At 33.6% G+C, this 18,754-nt stretch overlaps 2 protein-coding genes across 3 annotated transcripts; both read left to right on the top strand.

The window, feature by feature from the left end:
* The first annotated feature begins 118 nt into the window (after nt 1–118).
* LOC100264487 (G-type lectin S-receptor-like serine/threonine-protein kinase At1g34300) lies at nt 119–3,139 on the top strand. Its single transcript, XM_002281487.4, has one exon. The coding sequence runs from the start codon at nt 537–539 to the stop codon at nt 2,901–2,903; it is 2,367 nt and encodes a 788-aa protein (XP_002281523.1). The 5' UTR covers nt 119–536; the 3' UTR covers nt 2,904–3,139.
* Nucleotides 3,140–4,568: 1,429 nt separating this feature from the next.
* Nucleotides 4,569–14,732, top strand: LOC100242205 (protein POLLEN DEFECTIVE IN GUIDANCE 1). Of its 2 annotated transcripts, none has more exons than XM_059739212.1 (11): nt 4,569–5,515; nt 6,332–6,483; nt 6,864–6,967; nt 8,735–8,823; nt 8,985–9,058; nt 10,939–11,089; nt 11,173–11,340; nt 12,175–12,272; nt 12,364–12,486; nt 13,713–13,781; nt 13,882–14,052. In XM_059739212.1, exons 1-11 carry the CDS (start codon nt 4,882–4,884, stop codon nt 14,026–14,028), a joined length of 1,809 nt encoding a protein of 602 aa, XP_059595195.1. In that variant the 5' UTR covers nt 4,569–4,881; the 3' UTR covers nt 14,029–14,052. The 2 variants fall into 2 exon arrangements, with proteins under 2 accessions (XP_059595195.1, XP_002281514.1); XM_002281478.4 differs by lacking the exon at nt 13,882–14,052 and adding an exon at nt 14,059–14,732 and having other exon boundaries at nt 4,588–5,515.
* The last annotated feature ends 4,022 nt before the right edge of the window (nt 14,733–18,754 follow it).

Raw genomic sequence — 18,754 nt, 5'->3', positions numbered from 1 at the left:
TCGTTGATTTCATTGACTGAAGAGGGCCGTGTGGCCAAGGGTATACTGCCTGCAGCTTCATCATGTTTGGATAGAAAATGCAGTCAACAAGACAAATTTCGGTTAGGGCATCAATCTACTCAATAATTGAGCTATCAAGTAGCTTCATATTTTGAGTTTTTAAATACTTAGGTGGAAGAGTACAACCGCAAATCAATTTTTTTAGTATGGCCTTTGCCAATTAGGCAAATTCGATTGACCAAAAAAATCATTATCTTAAAAACAAACCGGCAATTTAATCTTATTTGGCAGATTAAACAAATAATGAAAGGAATTTTAAGGTAAAAAAATCTTAATTTAAATTTCTTCCCCTCTCAGTCCATTGGTTGGATGGAGTCCTGCCAAGGTTGTCTGTTCCAAGTTGGAAAGCCCATGGAAAAGAAGTGAAAACCAGGTAGCATAGGTCAACCCTAAGTCGCCAATGCAATAAAATTCGCTAAAGCCGCCATTAAATATCAAACACAACTTCCTCAGGCTCAACCTCACCAACCAAAGCCATGGCTCTCCCCTTCCTCTGCTCTGTGCTCATTTTCACCTTCCTCTTCTGTAACCCTCCACCGTTGTCGGCCCAACCGCAACAGAACATCTCAAACTTCTCCTCCTCAGACTCCCCATGGCGACCAAGCCAAGGCCAGATTCTTCTCTCTCCCAACTCCACCTTCGCTGCCGGGTTCTGGCCGACACCCACTTCTCCAAATCTCTATATCTTCTCAATTTGGTACCTCAATATCTCTGTACACACCGATATTTGGTCCGCCAACGCCAATTCCCCGGTCAGTGGCAACGGTACCGTCTCAATTACTGCCTCCGGTGAGCTCCGGCTTGTTGATTCGTCCGGCAAGAACTTATGGCCGGGGAACGCTACGGGAAACCCAAACTCCACCAAACTGGTCCTCAGGAACGATGGTGTACTGGTTTATGGGGACTGGTCGAGTTTTGGTTCTCCGACCGATACTATTCTTCCAAATCAGCAGATAAATGGTACAAGGCTCGTCTCAAGGAACGGTAAGTATAAATTTAAGAACTCCATGAGACTGGTTTTCAACGATTCTGATAGCTACTGGAGTACGGCTAATGCGTTCCAGAAGTTGGACGAATATGGAAACGTGTGGCAGGAGAATGGAGAGAAGCAAATTTCCTCGGATCTTGGTGCTGCCTGGTTGCGTAGATTGACCCTTGACAATGATGGGAATTTGAGAGTTTACAGTTTTCAAGGAGGTGTGGATGGGTGGGTTGTTGTTTGGCTGGCTGTACCAGAAATATGCACAATTTATGGCAGATGTGGTGCTAACTCTATATGTATGAACGATGGTGGGAATTCTACTCGATGTACTTGTCCTCCCGGTTTTCAGCAAAGGGGAGATTCATGCGACAGGAAAATTCAGATGACGCAAAACACAAAGTTTCTCCGGCTTGACTACGTCAACTTCAGCGGCGGGGCCGACCAAAACAATCTGGGTGTTCAGAATTTTACCATCTGTGAATCCAAATGCTTAGCCAACCGGGATTGTCTAGGTTTTGGATTCAAATATGACGGATCGGGTTATTGCGTACTTCAGCTCAAGCGGCTGTTATATGGATACTGGTCTCCGGGAACCGAGACCGCCATGTATCTGCGGGTGGACAATTCGGAATCTGATCAAAGCAACTTCACTGGCATGACGGATTTGCTTGAAACCACATGCCCAGTCCGGATCAGCCTCCCTCTGCCGCCTGAAGAATCCAATACCACGACGCGGAACATTGTCATTATATGCACTCTCTTCGCGGCGGAGCTCATTTCCGGTGTTCTTTTCTTCTCTGCTTTTCTCAAGAAATACATCAAATACAGAGACATGGCTCGAACCCTCGGCCTAGAATTCCTTCCCGCAGGTGGCCCCAAACGATTCACGTACGCGGAGCTCAAGGCCGCGACAAATGACTTCTCCGACTGTGTCGGAAAAGGCGGGTTCGGCGACGTATACAAAGGGGAACTGCCTGATCACCGCATCGTCGCTGTGAAGTGCCTGAAAAATGTGACGGGCGGGGACCCAGAGTTTTGGGCAGAGGTCACCATCATTGCCCGTATGCATCACCTCAATCTGGTCCGCTTGTGGGGTTTCTGCGCCGAGAAGGGCCGGCGAATACTGGTCTACGAGTACGTCCCAAAGGGTTCTCTGGACAAGTTCCTCTTCCCCGCGCGTGGAATCCTTAAATCCGAAGAGGATTATGCAGAGGATGAATTGCTGGACCCGAGTAGGCCCCCGATGCTAGATTGGAATATCCGTTATCGAATCGCACTGGGCGTGGCGAGGGCGATAGCATACCTCCACGAGGAGTGTCTGGAGTGGGTGCTCCATTGCGATATCAAGCCGGAAAACATACTTCTGGGAGACGATTTCTGCCCTAAAATTTCAGATTTTGGGTTGGCGAAACTGAAGAAGAAGGAAGACATGGTGAGCATGTCAAGGATCCGAGGGACCCGCGGGTACATGGCGCCCGAATGGGTGAAGATGGATCCCATTACCCCCAAGGCTGACGTCTACAGCTTCGGAATGGTGCTTCTGGAAATTGTAAGTGGGCGAAGGAATAACGAAATCCAAGATTCCCTCACGCAGAGTGAGGACTGGTATTTCCCAAGGTGGGCTTTCGACAAGGTGTTCAAGGAAATGAGGGTGGAGGACATTCTGGACAGTCAGATCATCCACTGTTACGACAGTCGATTGCACTTTGACATGGTGGATCGCATGGTGAAGACGGCGATGTGGTGTCTTCAGGACCGACCGGAGATGCGGCCTTCCATGGGGAAGGTTGCTAAGATGCTTGAAGGAACGGTGGAGATGATGGAACCCAAAAAGCCCACCATTTTCTTCCTAGCCGACTAGAGGTCCACCCTTGTTGTCCTTTTCCATATATATATATATATAGACACATAATTTGGGGTCCTGGACCACTTAATTGTGAAAACGATACCTTAGTAATTTTTCATTTAGGCATGTTTCTGTGACATGTCACTATGTCAGCCTACGTTATATCACCATGTTTAGAAGAAATAAGTGGAATTTAAGAAAATCCTTCCTCTTCCTCCACACTTAATTATAATATCCTTAACATGCTTTCACACGTGTGTATTAAGGTACTTTTTCCCCTGCTTTCACATACATGTTTTTAGGGTGTTTCTACTTTCTACAAATACAAGGAAATTAATTTTTTTTTCTTGCATTATCTTCCATAATTTTATAATTGTGGCTTTTTCGGAAAGCTTTTTGTACCATAGTAATTTTTAAAACTAATGACCTTAAAAACTGTTTACAATAATTAAGGTATAAAAAATCATTTTAAAAATTTATATTTTTAAAATTAAAAAATAGAAATAATATTCAAATTTACTTCATAACCTTGTCCTCTATAAGATGACATGTGATTGAGTGTGAAGTTCAACCCCTTTCAATTGAATTACTTGCCACACTTTCTTTTATTGAATTTCCAATCAATCTAAATTGCTCATATAAGACAGACATCGAGGTAAACCCTTTTTCTTAGAAAGAGGTTTTTAAGGCTCATATACGACCCCAACTCAACCTCTTATGAGTATGCGAATTTGCTACATGAGAATTTTGAAGGTGTTGTAAGTATATAAAGTATATTGTTATTTATATAGTGTTGTAAGTATAGAAAGCATGTCAAGTAAGTTATTTATTATTTTAAAAATAAAAAAATGAGAGTGCATTCAAATTAAGACTAAGTTCATGGCGGTACATGCGAACTCCATGTTATAATTGGAATACTCTAACACGATATTAGGGATTATAGATATATCATACTTGTCTTGTTCCCTCAACTTATCATCCAAGATTTTTTATTTTTGTTTCCTATGAAAATACGAAGATATTGGGAGAGCAGCTAATCACAAAAAAGAATGGTTATAGATCATATTTACTTATATTTGATTTTATTATTAAAAAAAACATAAAAGAAATTTATCTATATTTAAATTATTTAATTTTTATATAAAAAGAATTAAAACAAGTTAAACAAATTTAACATAAATTATAAATTAATTTATTGAGCTTAAACATATATTTTAAAATTTTTTTCTCTTTTTTTTTTTTTTTTTTGTCCCTCTTATGTTTCTTCAAAAATTTTACAGCCAAACATAATGTTTTGATATGTGATAGTGTTTTTAATATATATATATATATATATATATATATATATTAAGAGCAACTCACTAAAAGTGATTGTCTGACTTGGAGTGGTTGTGTTGACTTTTAAGTGATTTTCTTTATTTTTAAATGTCATTGCCAAAAGTTATCAAAATACCATTTTTATTTTTCATTTTCTAAAATTCAAATTTCTTTAAAAAGGAAAAATCTCTTATATAAAAATACTTTCCTTGTATACTTAAAAAATTATTTTTAAAAATTTTAATATTGAGTTAATACAAAATTTTCAATTCCTCAATTTATTTAATTAGTTTTTAAAAACTATTATATTGGTTCGGGTTCAAAGAAGCTTATGGAAATCTCGATCACCCAGTGGAATGGCAAAAGGGAGACGTGTATTAGATGGCAAGGTTGACACGTGGAGATGCCCATGTCGTAGTCTAATTTCATTGGAAAAGTTGGCAGCCAACAAGATGGGATGCCAACGTGTCATCATATAATTCGCCGGGTTGCATCACTCACTCTTAACAACAGGTGAGATTAGCCACTGTCGCCTAATGTAACGCAGCGCAGAAATTGAAGCGTGACATACAAATCACGAAGAGAGAGACACCGGCATAACTCATGTCTCAAGCCACTGCAACTTTCCCCATGTTCAAAAACATCTGAATCTGAAACCCTAGTTCTCTCTCTAGCCATGGACTTGAGAAGGGGCGGGAGAAAACTATCGTTTGAGATTCTCAGTGCCAGCAACTCCATTGAAGACGAGGAAACCTTGTCTTACAGATCAAACTCAGATCCAATTCATGAGGACGCAGGAGTTTCACCATCTGAATCGAGGACCAATCGGAGGAAACGAAAGAATAAAGGCTCCAAGAAGAAGAAGAAGACGATCACATGTCCGATAGATGAAGATCCGGTAACTGACAAAGGGATTGACTCCGTTTTTGATGATCCGGCACGCGTGGTATTTGAAAACGGCTCTTGTCCTAATGGATTTGACGTAAATTATCAGAATTATAGCATGCAGAGTGTTGTTACGGTGTTGGAGGAGAGTGTCCGTACGGTGCTCCAAGTCCCGGAATCAGAATTTCAGAATTTGCGTGGGGATGGACATTTGCTAGCGGAGTTGAGGCAGAGGAGTGTGAATGGAAGTGGTGGAGGTGAGGAGGTGGCGGGATCGCAGGTTGATGTGAATGTCGCGGAGGAGAGTGGTATAGAGGTGAGTTCGTCGGGGAAACAAAGGGGCGAGCCAAATGGAGGCATTGTTAAGCAATTGGATTCTGCAGAGTCCTTGGATTGGAAGCGGTTCATGGTGGAGGATCCAACCTGTGAGTACATGAATCTTACTTATTACATTTAGATTTTAGTACATTATTGTATGTGGTGTTTGGTGTTTAGAAATTAAAGATTGGTAGTTGTTTAAGGGCATGAAGCTGTACCATGGAAATTGAAGTTCTCAAATATCAGTTTATGAACAAAGTAATAGAGCCAATAGAAAAAATTGGCAGTCTTGCTGATAAAAGCTAGTAAAAAGGTGGAACTAATGCCTTTTTTCTTGTAACTCTTCAACTCTCTTCTTATGTTATCAGTTTTGGTTGTAGGCTCAAATTTATCTATTGGCTCTGTGGGGAATGATGAATATGCACCTTCAAATCCTGTGTGTAATACATTGAAGTCATGTCCTCCTAAGATCATGCCTCTAGTAAAGAAATACCAACCAAATGTGTCCTGATTTCTATTTTTATTTATTTATTTTTTATTTATGAAATAAGAGTATAAAATTAAACTCTTCATTTATTTGTTCCAAAATAGCAAAAGTAAAAAAATAAAATAAAATAAAATAGTGTTTCTTCTATTTTATGCATCTTTTGTTCCTCAAAGATGAATAGCTCAACTAATCTAAGCCAATAGTTGTGTTAAGGATAGTTAAGTGAACGTACACTTTTTCTGGTTTGGTCCCAAAAATGAAAATTCTAAGATTTTTTTTTGTTTTCCCACAAGTTCTTATCAACCAAAATGGATAGTTTGAGAGAACATATCCTTTATATATCCCATATATTTGGCTTTGTTTTCCTCTTTTAACACAAATGTTAATTTTCTCTCATATTTCATCATTCACTGTTGATTATACATTTTGATGTCAGACTCCTCTTCTTTGGAGAAGTCCCCATTGAAGTATTTTATGGAAGAAATGTACAGTGGAAATTCATTACAAAGCACAACAACTCTGGGCAATGAGAAAGAACGGGAAAGAGTATATGATACCATCTTCCGGCTGCCATGGAGATGTGAACTGGTAATCTTTCATCTAATTTCATAGCCTTCTGGAGAAAGTTAACTTCCCTGATGCATGAATGGTCCATTATTCTTGTGTATAGGTGTTTTGTTTGATTCATTAGGTAGTTCATTTGGACTAATTTTATGGAGCTCAGGGTTTTGACCTATTTTATTTGCCACAATGGTGCAAGGAATAGTATCACTATGCTAATCTTTGCCCTTCTTTGTTTTTAAGTATATGAAGTGTCATTGAAGTTTGGGGAGGAAATTCCTATATAGAATACCATTTACTGATTGAGTAGTGTATTTGAGGTTGCACGTGCACACACACACACACACACACACACATTTATTCATTCTTGCAATAGAGATTCTCAAAAGGTGATAAAATTGTTGCAGCTTATAGATGTTGGCTTCTTTGTCTGCTTGGATTCATTCCTATCTTTGCTAACTATCATGCCGACAAGGATTCTGATGGCACTCTGGAGGCTTCTAAATGCAAGGTTAGTTATCTTTCTCCAAAGTATTTTGAATTTTTTGATGCAAGTGCTATTTGGTTAGTGCAATAGTTCTGTGGGAATCTCTCACTTGTGCTCTCAATGTGGAAACTTAACAAATGGAACAAAAAAATCTTTTAATATGAAATATTTAATTTGGAGTGTTCAGGAATATATCTTTACATCTTTAGTTTTGATCTATGAGGGGAATTTTAGGATAAAAATAAGGGATTTGAAGATGTCATCAAGCTGCTATATTGAGTAGTAGCTTGTTTTTTATACTTTTTCTTTGAAGGTATGACATGGTTTTTTTATTTTGTACGCTTTTGTGAATTGGGGTAGGATGTATATAGAGGAACACACTTTCTCTTTGATTGATTTTGTAGACTGGTTAGCTACCAAGTAAGGGACAGACTTGTTGCCTTGTTGTTTTTTGTTCTTTTGTTCCGTGGTATACTCCGTGTATACTCTTTAGCCTCTTTGGCTTTTAATGAAATTTTCCTTTACCTATCAAAAAATGTTTATTTTTAGTCAAACCTTGGATTTGAACTCTGACGATTTGGAGAATGGTGTGTTTGCAAATTCTGTATCTGGAGACTGAAGCAGTCTGATAGCTAAAAAGGTGTAGTAATAGCAGGTTAATCTACTTGTGAGTTCCGACTTCTTGAACTGCCAGTTGAATCCTCTTACCATGCTCACTACTAATTTCCATTTTGATACCAGCTGGATGCTAGGCAAAAATGTGAAATCATTGATAGGTCTGATGGGTGGTTGGGTAAACATGATCTTGAGTCCATGTTCATTTCAGAGGAAGTTCAAAATGCAAGTGGTTTATGTTGTTGATGAAGCTGTGTCATGCAAGTCGATAATTTAATTGTACTTTTTGGAGAGACACTAAGGGTTTGTGTTTTTCTTGAGTCTTGCACTTGTGAAAAATTGATATCAGTTGCTAATAGTTAGAGATGCTTAATGGTTGTTGAAGATAGTAAGCAATCAGACATTCTTTTCCTCCTTTATATTGAGGATAGACACATGAATGTCATCCAAATGGGTATAGGATGCTCGACATGGATGCTTCAGTAATTCCTGAACAACAATTCCTTGATTGCTTGCAGTGCAATAGGGTAGTGATCTAGTTTGTATTCCACTTGATGATCTCCTATTGACAAAAAAAGGAGGAAAGAACTTGATGCAGGTTGTGGCAAAAGTTATGGTCTTTGAATAATTGAAGAAAGATGATGATGGCATGGCCCTTTAGCATCCATATATGATAGCAGCATTTGAGCGTGTAGATCTTAACAATGGTTGTATATTGCATTCCAATATATAAACATTTGGTGTGTTAGGGAGCCTGTTTCTTAGCCAAGCTAGAGTGTCACCTTGTAAGATGGCAATATCAGGTTGCATTCACAATGTTGTGGAGGCCGGTGAAAGAATCCATGATTTTGATATAGGGTGTGGTAGTTTTTTTAAATATTTACAGTGTGAAATTGGATTTTGGAATGTTTAATAAAAGAGTTGCAATGGATTGACATTCCTTTATGTTAAATGAAAGGACCCATAGCTTGAATTCCCTGACGTCCCTAATTATTTATGTATTTGGGTTGGGTAGTCTGGTAGTATTTGTTGTTTCTTTCTGTATGTCAAAATCTTTATAGAGGAAGAGTTCATTACTTGTAGGAATGTGAGAAATTGATGACCTATTATTTGAGTGTGTGATTGAGTCATGAGACTTGTAATATTTACAAAATAACCTAACTATGCTTGTGGCAGGCAGTTCAAGAGGCCTTCTGCAGCAGAGTTGTCTGATTTTGGTTGTTTTGTTGTGATGGCTTGTGGAGTTGCTCTTTTATCACAAACAGGTATAGTAAGGAAATGTGCTTTTTATAAATATATATGCTTTGCATCTTCTATTGTTTCATTAATTCTGATGTCTGATAGCTTGGTAGCACAGATATGATATGCTTCTATTTTGTCTAGGAATTTAGTATATTAACTTCCTTTTGATTTTTTGGTACGTCAGATATCAGTCTTATATATCACATGATTCGTGGCCAAGGAACAGTGAAACTCTACGTGGTGTACAATGTGTTGGAGGTAAGGAATTAAGTTGCATGATTTTGAGCTATGAATAAGTATGAGGAACATCTTAACTGTTTGCTGGATTTCTAGGAAGTCATTTTGAAGTTAGAACTGAAACTAACATTCAGTTTCAACTGATGTATAGTATATTCTTGCTGTTACATATTTAGGAGGAATGCTTAATGAATAGTGTTACCTTACTACTATGAATGAACATTAGGAGGATTACTAGAATGATTTCTGAAGAAGACAGGAACTATATTAATTTATACCAGAACTGAAAATAATATACTCACAGGGGTGTGCAACAAAAAGACTGTTATTCAAGTTAAAATGAACAACTTTCTTAAATTTGAAATTTTCAACCAGATAAACATATAATTTTTTATAGTGGAGGGTGTTTTCTTTTCTAGAAAAGATTGATGTTATAAACCTAAAATTGGTTTAAATTGACAAGGATTACATGATCATCAGCCTTATACCATATTAAGAATTTTTTGTCTAGTGATCTAAAGCTCTCTAAAATAACTTGGTAGGTCTCCATTTGAATCTTTGAAAATATGAAGAAGCAGACAAGGGAAGGGAAAAATAAATGAAAGAAAAATAGGCAAGTTTGAGCTAAATATTTTTCTTCTTCACTCTAATTTCATGTTCAGAGCATCAGAATAAAGAATGGAAATGAAAAACCAAATCTATTTCATATTCATTAATGTATTTGGATTATTCTTTAAAATAAGAATATAAATAGAAACTTTGTTGTTATGAAAACAAAACCCCACTCTTACTAGGATTTTGATTCCTACCTTGCACATGGTATTATGATTTTTTTTTTAATTAGAAAAAAAATATGTATTAATTATAGATAAAAATCACATGATATTATGATTCAATTTCATTTCCATGCTAGTTTCACTCTTATTTCCACATAGCAAACACACCCCAAGTCAAACTTTATTCACTTTTCAAAACAAACAACGAAAGGTTTGAAAATATTCAAGTTTTCAAACAATTTTTACTATATTTCATATTACTTCGACTTTTCCATCACAACTAAACAATAGTATTTAAGATTTCTTCCCTTCTTTTGTTTTTCCCTTGGTTGTTTCTGAGTTCCTAATGGAGCCTAAAAGTAATTTAGATGTCTTGAACCCAAATCAAAATATAAAAAATTACCGTTCCTAATAGAAGTGGGATTACAAAATGAAACTAGTGGCAATTTGTTTATTCATTTATATATAAAATTGAGACCTGCTAGATGGAAGATCAAAGATACACCTCTCCCCAAGTACCATGTATCTGGTAAGCGTCACGCTTAAATTTTGGACCTCTTATACCTGAAAGGGAGCACCTCCCAATTACTAAAAAGTTCTTAAACAATTCTTATATTACTAAAAATTTGTAGCTCCCCTATTAGAGAATTGCTTTGAGTGCCTATGTACTAGCAAACAGGTATATTATCAGTCCTTGTGAAAGCAGGATAAATAAAGTTAGTGGCAAGTTAGAAATTAAATAATCTTGCATGAAAGTTTCTAACAAGTGCCTAAAAGTTATGGTATCCTAGTTTAAAAACCTTCTCCTTATGCTTATTCAAGGCCAGAACCTTTTACCTTCTTCTAGCCATAATTAACAAAAGATTGTCACCATAAACATGAAATTGATAGTCTGCTAAGCCACCTAATAAGCGCCTGTTAGAGAAGGTCCTACATTGACCTGAAAGAAAATCACTGATTGCCTCTCTGCTGGTAAAATGATTTTCCACTATCCACATACTGATTATATCACCTGTGGTGAATTGGAATAGATGGTTCTCCTATATCTCTTGATCAATCTGTACTTTTGTTTCACAGAACCTGGCTAAAAATTTATATATGCTGCTCTCTGTACCTCTGTCACAGATATTTGATAAACTGTGCCAAAGCTTTGGTGGAGATGTGTTGCAGACTCTATTCAATACTGCAGAGGGACTTGCAAATTCTGCACCAGAAAACATGAGATTTTGGATCTGGAGATTCGTTTCTGACCAAGCATTAGCAGTGGCTGCTTCCAATATCCTTAGTCTGGCACTGATCCTCATTCTTTATCATTGTTATCTAGATTATCTTCACATTTGGCTCCTTAACTATTAGTACTTGTTCATTCATTCATCTTATTAGCTCAGGCAATTACTTTATCAACTTGTATCATTGCTCATAATAATGCTTTGCTGGCTTTGCTGGTATCAAATAACTTTGCTGAGATAAAAAGCAACGTGTTTAAACGTTTTAGTAAAGATAACATCCACAGCATCGTATACTATGGTAAGTTGGCTTTTCTATACTTCTTCTCATGAAGCCTTCCTGAGAAATTGATGATATTGTTCTTTGCAGTGTCTTATCTTTTGAAAATGTCTAACACTCTCTGATGACTAAAATAAAGTCACCTTTCCTCATTCAAATGGCTCTTGTTTAACATCACCTCGAGTGTTGATAAATAGACATATTCATGTAATTGGACACTGATATTGGTACTATCCAATTTATTGGATGCATAAAAATCATTCACGTTTATCCAATATTGACTCTTGGTTCTGTTAGCTGATATTGTACCTATACACCCTATTGCAGTTTGATCAAGGATGTAAATTGCACACACAATTCCTTTTTAATATCTCAAACAGTGGAATAATTGGTAAGTGTTAAAATAAAGAAAAACCTTTTAAGTTCAAAATATAAATTTTGAAAACCAGTTTTCTTGTGAGAATCTAGTGCTCCATAACTCAATGGGTGGTGAGCCTTTTCAGGTGTGAGCGTAAGACCACATAATTCCTTTAAGGCGTGGCTGTGACTACTTGCATATTTCTATTAGTACTAGGGTTACAATTGTTAGGTTTTGAATTAAATTCTTGTTAATATTCTATAATTGAGGAATCATTACTTGATGTGATGAGAATTGTGGGAACAGGATATGCACTGGATAATGTCCTTATTGAATTTTTTGTAACTAATATTTGACTAAATGGTTGAGAGCTCATAAATGCAACTTTTGCTACAATGATTTGTTGTTTTATAGGCTTTTGCTTTTAATTGTTTTTATTGCCTCTTATTGCACATTTGTTCTCATATAATTTTTGTTATGCAATTGCTCCCTACCAGATTCAGTGGAGCGATTCCACATTTCAGCATTTGTCCTCTTTGTTTTAGCTCAAAATATTCTAGAGGCTGAGGGTCCCTGGTTTGAAAGCTTCCTCTCTGTAAGTTTAGCTGAAAGGATTTTTAAAATAAAAAATGTCTCTTGCATAACCTATTGGTTTGCTAATAGATATATATATTTTCTCATTGTAGAATGCTCTACTGGTTTACATTTGTGAAATGGCTATTGATATCATCAAACATTCATTCATTGCCAAATTCAATGACATAAAGCCCATTGCTTATTCTGAATTTCTTGAAGACCTTTGCAAACAGGTACCTCACCAGCCATTGAGTATTATTTTTCTTTGCAAATTTTCTATTGATTTCTATGGTAAAAGCATTGCCCTTTCTCATGTTCCTGGATTGTGGTTCCATTATTTTGCTTAGTTTTTATTTTCTAAAAATAATTGATTCTTTATTACCAAAGTTACTCTTGCATCCTGTGTAACATTTGATGGTTACAAACATTTGATGGTTACAAACATTTGTTTGCCTGAATGGAAAAGGACAGAGTAAATAACAATTAGGAGTTTATTATTTATATTTACTTGTTGGGGGGACCATTGGCTGGGTGTGAGATGATAAGTTGCCGGGAAAACAGAGCATGCCCCTCTTGAGCCTGACTTGGATGGCTCAAGTGCGTGTTTGGTAAATCAACCTAATGACTTAATCTAATTTAATGATTTAACTTAAGTCCTTAAGCCTATTAAGTATATTTGGTAAAATAAGTTAATATTACATCATAAAATTCAAAATGACTATGAAGGCATAGCAAATCAACTTAATGACTTCAGCATTATTTAAATCAGAAAGCATTAAGTTTTCCCAAACACCCTACAAAAGTCCACCCCTAGTGATGGGCCCTTGGACAAAATTTACATAAATATACACTTCAGACTACATGTGGACTTTGCACACATGGAAATATATATTCTTCTTGTGTGAAGATCAGAGATTGACTTGTTTCTGTTTGAAAGATTGATGAGTTTGTATGTGCTCAAGTTTAAATGCATGCCGAAGAAGAAGAAGCAGATATGACGTGCCTAAAGCAGATGATTAAACAACTGTAAATTGGAATTATAGGGTAGACTTATCAATGTTGTTTTAAGTCATCAATTTTTTAGCATCTCTCCTTTTTCACAGTTCTTGTTTCTTGTTAGTGTTCTTATTATGGTGCAGTTAAGGATACTTGTCATGATCTTGTTTCACTGTGCTTTGTGAAAAGCAAGTGACTAACACAACTATAAATGGGAATTGTAAGATAAATTTATCAATGTGGTTAAGTCTATTTTTAGCAACTTTCCTTTTTCCAGATCTCGTTTCATGATGGTTCTTATTATGGTGCCACCAATGATATTTATCATGATTTCTTAGCTGTGTGGCATGGTTGCTTATCTATGTATACTGCCCTTGTTCGTACCGGCTATACAACATCCATTAAGCTTTTCTTCTGGATACTCTACATATTGGATATATCTGATCCTTTTATTTTCCCTCAGACTCTGAATATTCAAACTGATGGTGGGAAGAAAAGCCTCACTTTTATTCCTTTGGCTCCAGCTTGTGTGGTAAGTACTAATCACTCTCTCTCTCTCTCTCTCTCTCCCTTTTCCTTTTGCATTTTTTGTTATTTACCCACTGATTCAGACTCCCCTCGTATTCCAAAAGAGGAATTTTCTCATGAACGAAGGTACTGAAAGTCAGAAATATGCTTTGTGTAGAAGAAAATGGTGTTTACAAATGGCTATACATTCACCAGAATTGGCAGATCTAAAATGTCTCTGCATTGATCATGTTTTCTATCAGTTCGTTTGAAGTTGAAACTGAAATTTTGCTGTCTTCCAGGTCATTCGGGTGTTGACTCCTGTATATGCTGCTCATCTACCTTACAATCCCCTCCGATGGAGGGTCTTTGGGATTCTCCTCTTATCTGCAATGACCTATGTCATGCTTGCAAGCCTCAAGATGATGATAGGCTTGGCCCTAAGAAAACATGCCACTTGGTATGTAAATAGATGTCGGAAGCGAAAACACCATCTTCACAGTGACTAAAACAAGATAGAAATGCATTATCTAGCTGGACATAATTGATTCCCCAGTTCTCTGCTGCCCCTCCTTGCAAAATCTCCATGGGATCAGCATGTTCGACCTGGAGCAGGATGCAGAAATGTTGACAACCTAAAGCCAGAGCTTTCCCTGCTACGTGGTCTTAAATTTTTTAGTTTCACACAGTTCTCGTTCCAATTTTGCTACAGTTGCTGGTACCAGAACATCTCTTTGTATACAAAAGGTTACAGGGCTACAATTCCCGACAATTTTGCGGCTTAAGGTGCTCTCCTGCCTACAAGAAAAAATGGCTTGAGGTTCTCTCCTTGGCTTATGTCTCCAGTAGGATATTTCTCAAAACAAATCTGAGTTACGGTGAGGAAGTTGACTTCATTGAATTTTCCCCACCTGATTCTATGCTCTTTCATATATGTAGCCACAGCAGACTCAATGAATTTTAAACTTTTACCTAATATTTGGTTTTAGGAAAATATCAAGTAAAGATTAAAAAAAAGAATTACAATTTTATTTTTTATTTTTTTTTAAAAAAAAGGAAAAATAATTTTCTCTTTTTATCATGAAAAATAAAAAATGAATCAAATTAATTAAACTTTTATATTTTTAAATTATTATATAATCTTTATATAAAAAAGTTTAAATAAATTTAAAGTAATATATAAAAATAATTTATTAATTTTAATATATTCTTCTTTCATTTTTTTTTTTCTTTTCATATTTTAATTTATAATTTATGTTCGAAAGCATTGAGAGCACGAGGGTCCTTTCATATTGCTGTTCTCTCCTCGCCTTGCTTTCCACCTATTTCAGTTTAGAGTTCCAATTTTTAGCTACACCGTGAATTCGTTAGATTCCAATTCACAGCATGAGAGCCCTACGAGTCTCCACTGCCTTATTATGTGATGTGTTTGGACTCTTTTGCGAAGGGAAAAAAGCTTTCTTCCATTGAGTAGGTTCAAATGTGTGATTCGTTGGAACAGCATTTAGCCTTATCATCAAATAAAATAGGAAATGCCGAGGAAAAGTAAAAGAAAATTAAAAAAAAAATTAGTTTTTTTTCATTATTACCAGTAGTTCAATATGTGCTGTGCACTTGGGTGATGTTATTTTTATAATTTAATCTCTTATTCAAATATTATCTATATTTAGTTTTTATACCATCATATAAAATTTTATGTTTTTCTTATTTACCCTAAATCAAATTCATATTTTTAATATTTAAAAAAACTCAAATATCAATTTATTTTTTTGTTTTTTATACTAGGATTACTCTATGAATTAGAGTAATTTTTTTTTTCACTATGTTTTTGAATTTATTGTTTATACTTATCTTATTTTTAGTCTTTTCAATAGCAAAATTCATTTTTAAATATTAATAATTTAACGTCTGAAAATTAATTTCTAATAACTAATAATGATCGGTATCATTTCTCTTGATTATTTGCAATTAAATCACTTTTTTAATAAGAATTTTGAATTTTTATTTTATTTATTATTATTAATTATTTGAAAAATTAAATTTACAAGGGTGAAGCCCCTTGAATGGAAAGAGATAACATTTCTAAAGTAAGAGTGAATTAATTTTTTTACTAATAAAATAATTTAGATTAACTTTAGGAGTTATCTATATATATATATTCATTATTATAAAATAATAATTTAATAATAAATTATTTGCGTTTAATCATTTATAAATAACATAAAATTAATTATAATAATATATAAAATGATAAATTAAAATTATGATATTAATTAAAAATAATATTTATAAATTGATAGTTCAAATATATTATATTAATAGATAATATATTCTAATATATCATAATAATATAAGATTATTTTTTATGTTTCTTTAAATTTTTTATAATTAAGTGATTAACTTAGTTTTTATAAATTAAAATTATGATATTAATTAAAAATAATATTTATAAATTGATAAATCAAATATGTTACATTAATAGATGATATATTCTAATATATCATAATAATATATTTGAATTTCTTTTATATTTTTTAAGGTAGAGAAAATCATTTTTTTAATAAATTTTTTTATTTTCTTAGTATTTTTCATAATCAAATATAGCCTATAATTTTAACATTTGTTTATATATTAGTTTTTTTTTCCTTTTACATAGCTTTCTAAGAAAGTATGGAGTATATCATGAAAATTAATAATCTAATAACCATAGAAACATTTGAAAAAATATGAGATTTTTTTACTTTGCTATAGTATCGTTCTCCTCTGTTATAGTTTAGTCGCATATTCTTATGCTATCTCCTAGTGCTCATGCTAATAACTGCTATAAAATAAAAGAATGAAAAGAATAAAAGATGAAAGAATAATATTAATGCTAAGAAAACTAAATGAATATTTTATTAGAAGTCTCCAAAGAGATTTAATAACAAATAAAAGACTTTAAATTCCTTTAAACTCTTTTTTTTCCTTCAATAGTGTTCGATGTGGAGTGTACTTTGAACAGAATCTAGGAATTATTGTATTTATTTTATATTATTTAATTTTTATATATAAGTAGAAAAATAAGGATATATATATATATATATATATATATATAATCTTATTTTATCAAACAAAATAAAAGATAAAAAAATTAGAAAATATTAAGGGTTTGTTTAGCGGTTAAAATCGGTTTTATGTCTTTTAGAAAAAAAATTAATTAAGAAAACATATTTTAACTTTGATAAAAAAACAATTTTTTTATTTTTTTTTAATTTGTCTATAAACAAGTTATTTTAAGAACAAGTTTAATACATTTGAAGTTGTATTTTGATTAACAATTCAGAAAAATAAAAACACTTCAAAACTTTTACATTATATAAAACAATGAAATACATTTATGAATGAGTTAAAAAAATTAAATTTTATGTTTGAATTTTTAAAATAGAATTTTATTCTTGAAAACAATTATAAATTATTTTTAATAATTATTTAAAAAAAAATGTTTATTCAAGAGGTGGTTTTGAAAACAACACCAAACCAATTCAAGATTTGTTTTTTTCAATGTTTTTTAAGCCTTAATATTTTCAAATCAATAAGCATGCAAACACGCAAAATAATGCTTTTTTAAAAAAACTATTTTTAATTGAAATAATTAATTAAAAACTTTTTTCTATTCCTTAAAAGAAAGTGTTTCCAATAACGGCCACAAACAATGCCTTAATGAGCTCGTTATTAGAAAAGCCGCGTCTTATCCATTGACCTTTGGGTTATTATTTTTATTAAATAAATAAATAAAAATTTATACGAGGCCAGTTTGAACATCACTCAAGCAATTCAACCGAACAATGCGTGCCCAAGTATAGTCCCCATTCTCCCAAAAGTGAAAGTAAAAAGCGTTATTTATTTATATACTCAATAAATTCGTCTATAATTATTAATTACTTCCTTACTTTATTTTTAAGAATTTTTTTACGATGTTTTATAAAATAAAGATATATTTGAAACTTGAAATGTTTTTTGAAATGGTTTAATTTTAATCATTTTTTGTATTTTTATTGACACTGTTTTTGTTTTTCTATTTTACTATTATTAAACATATTTTTTATTATTTTTAATTTTAAAAAACAAAAAATACTTCTAAAAAACAGTTCTGAAATAAACTTTATTTAAAAAAAATGTAATTTAATTTTACTTTTTTCGCCACCCAACAGCTTCCAGAAGATAAGGCAACTGAAGATAAGGTCTTTTATGAAATTGGATGGTCATCCGTAAAATTTGAAAAATCTTTTCATCACACCCTTAAAGCTACTTCTTTTGGTCACAGGCAGGAGGAGACAGTGAGACATCAAAGGGTCTTTAAAACCCAATATAACAGGAATCACGGCGTGGGTTAAATTAAAATTAATAATAATAATAATAGTAAAAGCTTGATGTATTTGTTGCATGTTCAGAGGAGAAAAATTAATTCCTCAAGTCAAAGATGTACTGCTCTTACATGAAAAAAAGCTTTGTGATAAGCCATTGTTATGATTGAATAATAGAAGTGGAGTCCACTGGATTACAAAGAATAAATAAATAACTATAATTGGGAAATTGGTCAAATGTGAATGGACTCAGGTCGGTTGATTTTGACAGACTTGGCCGGAATTTAATAGCCAAGTCGGATAATTGTTTTTCATTTTCATGAAGGGTAAATTAAATAGGGAAAACTCTTAACGGATCTTTTTCAAATTCTAATTTGATGTCAACCCCAGATGTGATGGAACCCTATCCCTATTATCTCATCTGTTATTTTAAATTCTTATTACGGGAGACAGATAATATCTATTAATTAATTTTTTTTTTTTAAAGAAAAAAGAAGAAGAAAGAAAGTAAGGAAGTAATTAATTATTATAGACGAATTTATTGAGTATATAAATAAATAAAATTGGTAATTGTTGTCATACATAATATTATAATAATAATAATAATACAGAAATAGAAGAGGAGTAACTGATGATATTGCATCACATTAAAAAC

The sequence above is a fragment of the Vitis vinifera genome, chromosome 1, assembly GCF_030704535.1.
Source record: "Vitis vinifera cultivar Pinot Noir 40024 chromosome 1, ASM3070453v1".
NCBI classification, from domain to species: domain Eukaryota; kingdom Viridiplantae; phylum Streptophyta; class Magnoliopsida; order Vitales; family Vitaceae; genus Vitis; species Vitis vinifera.
This window is presented reverse-complemented; position numbering and strand designations above follow the sequence as displayed.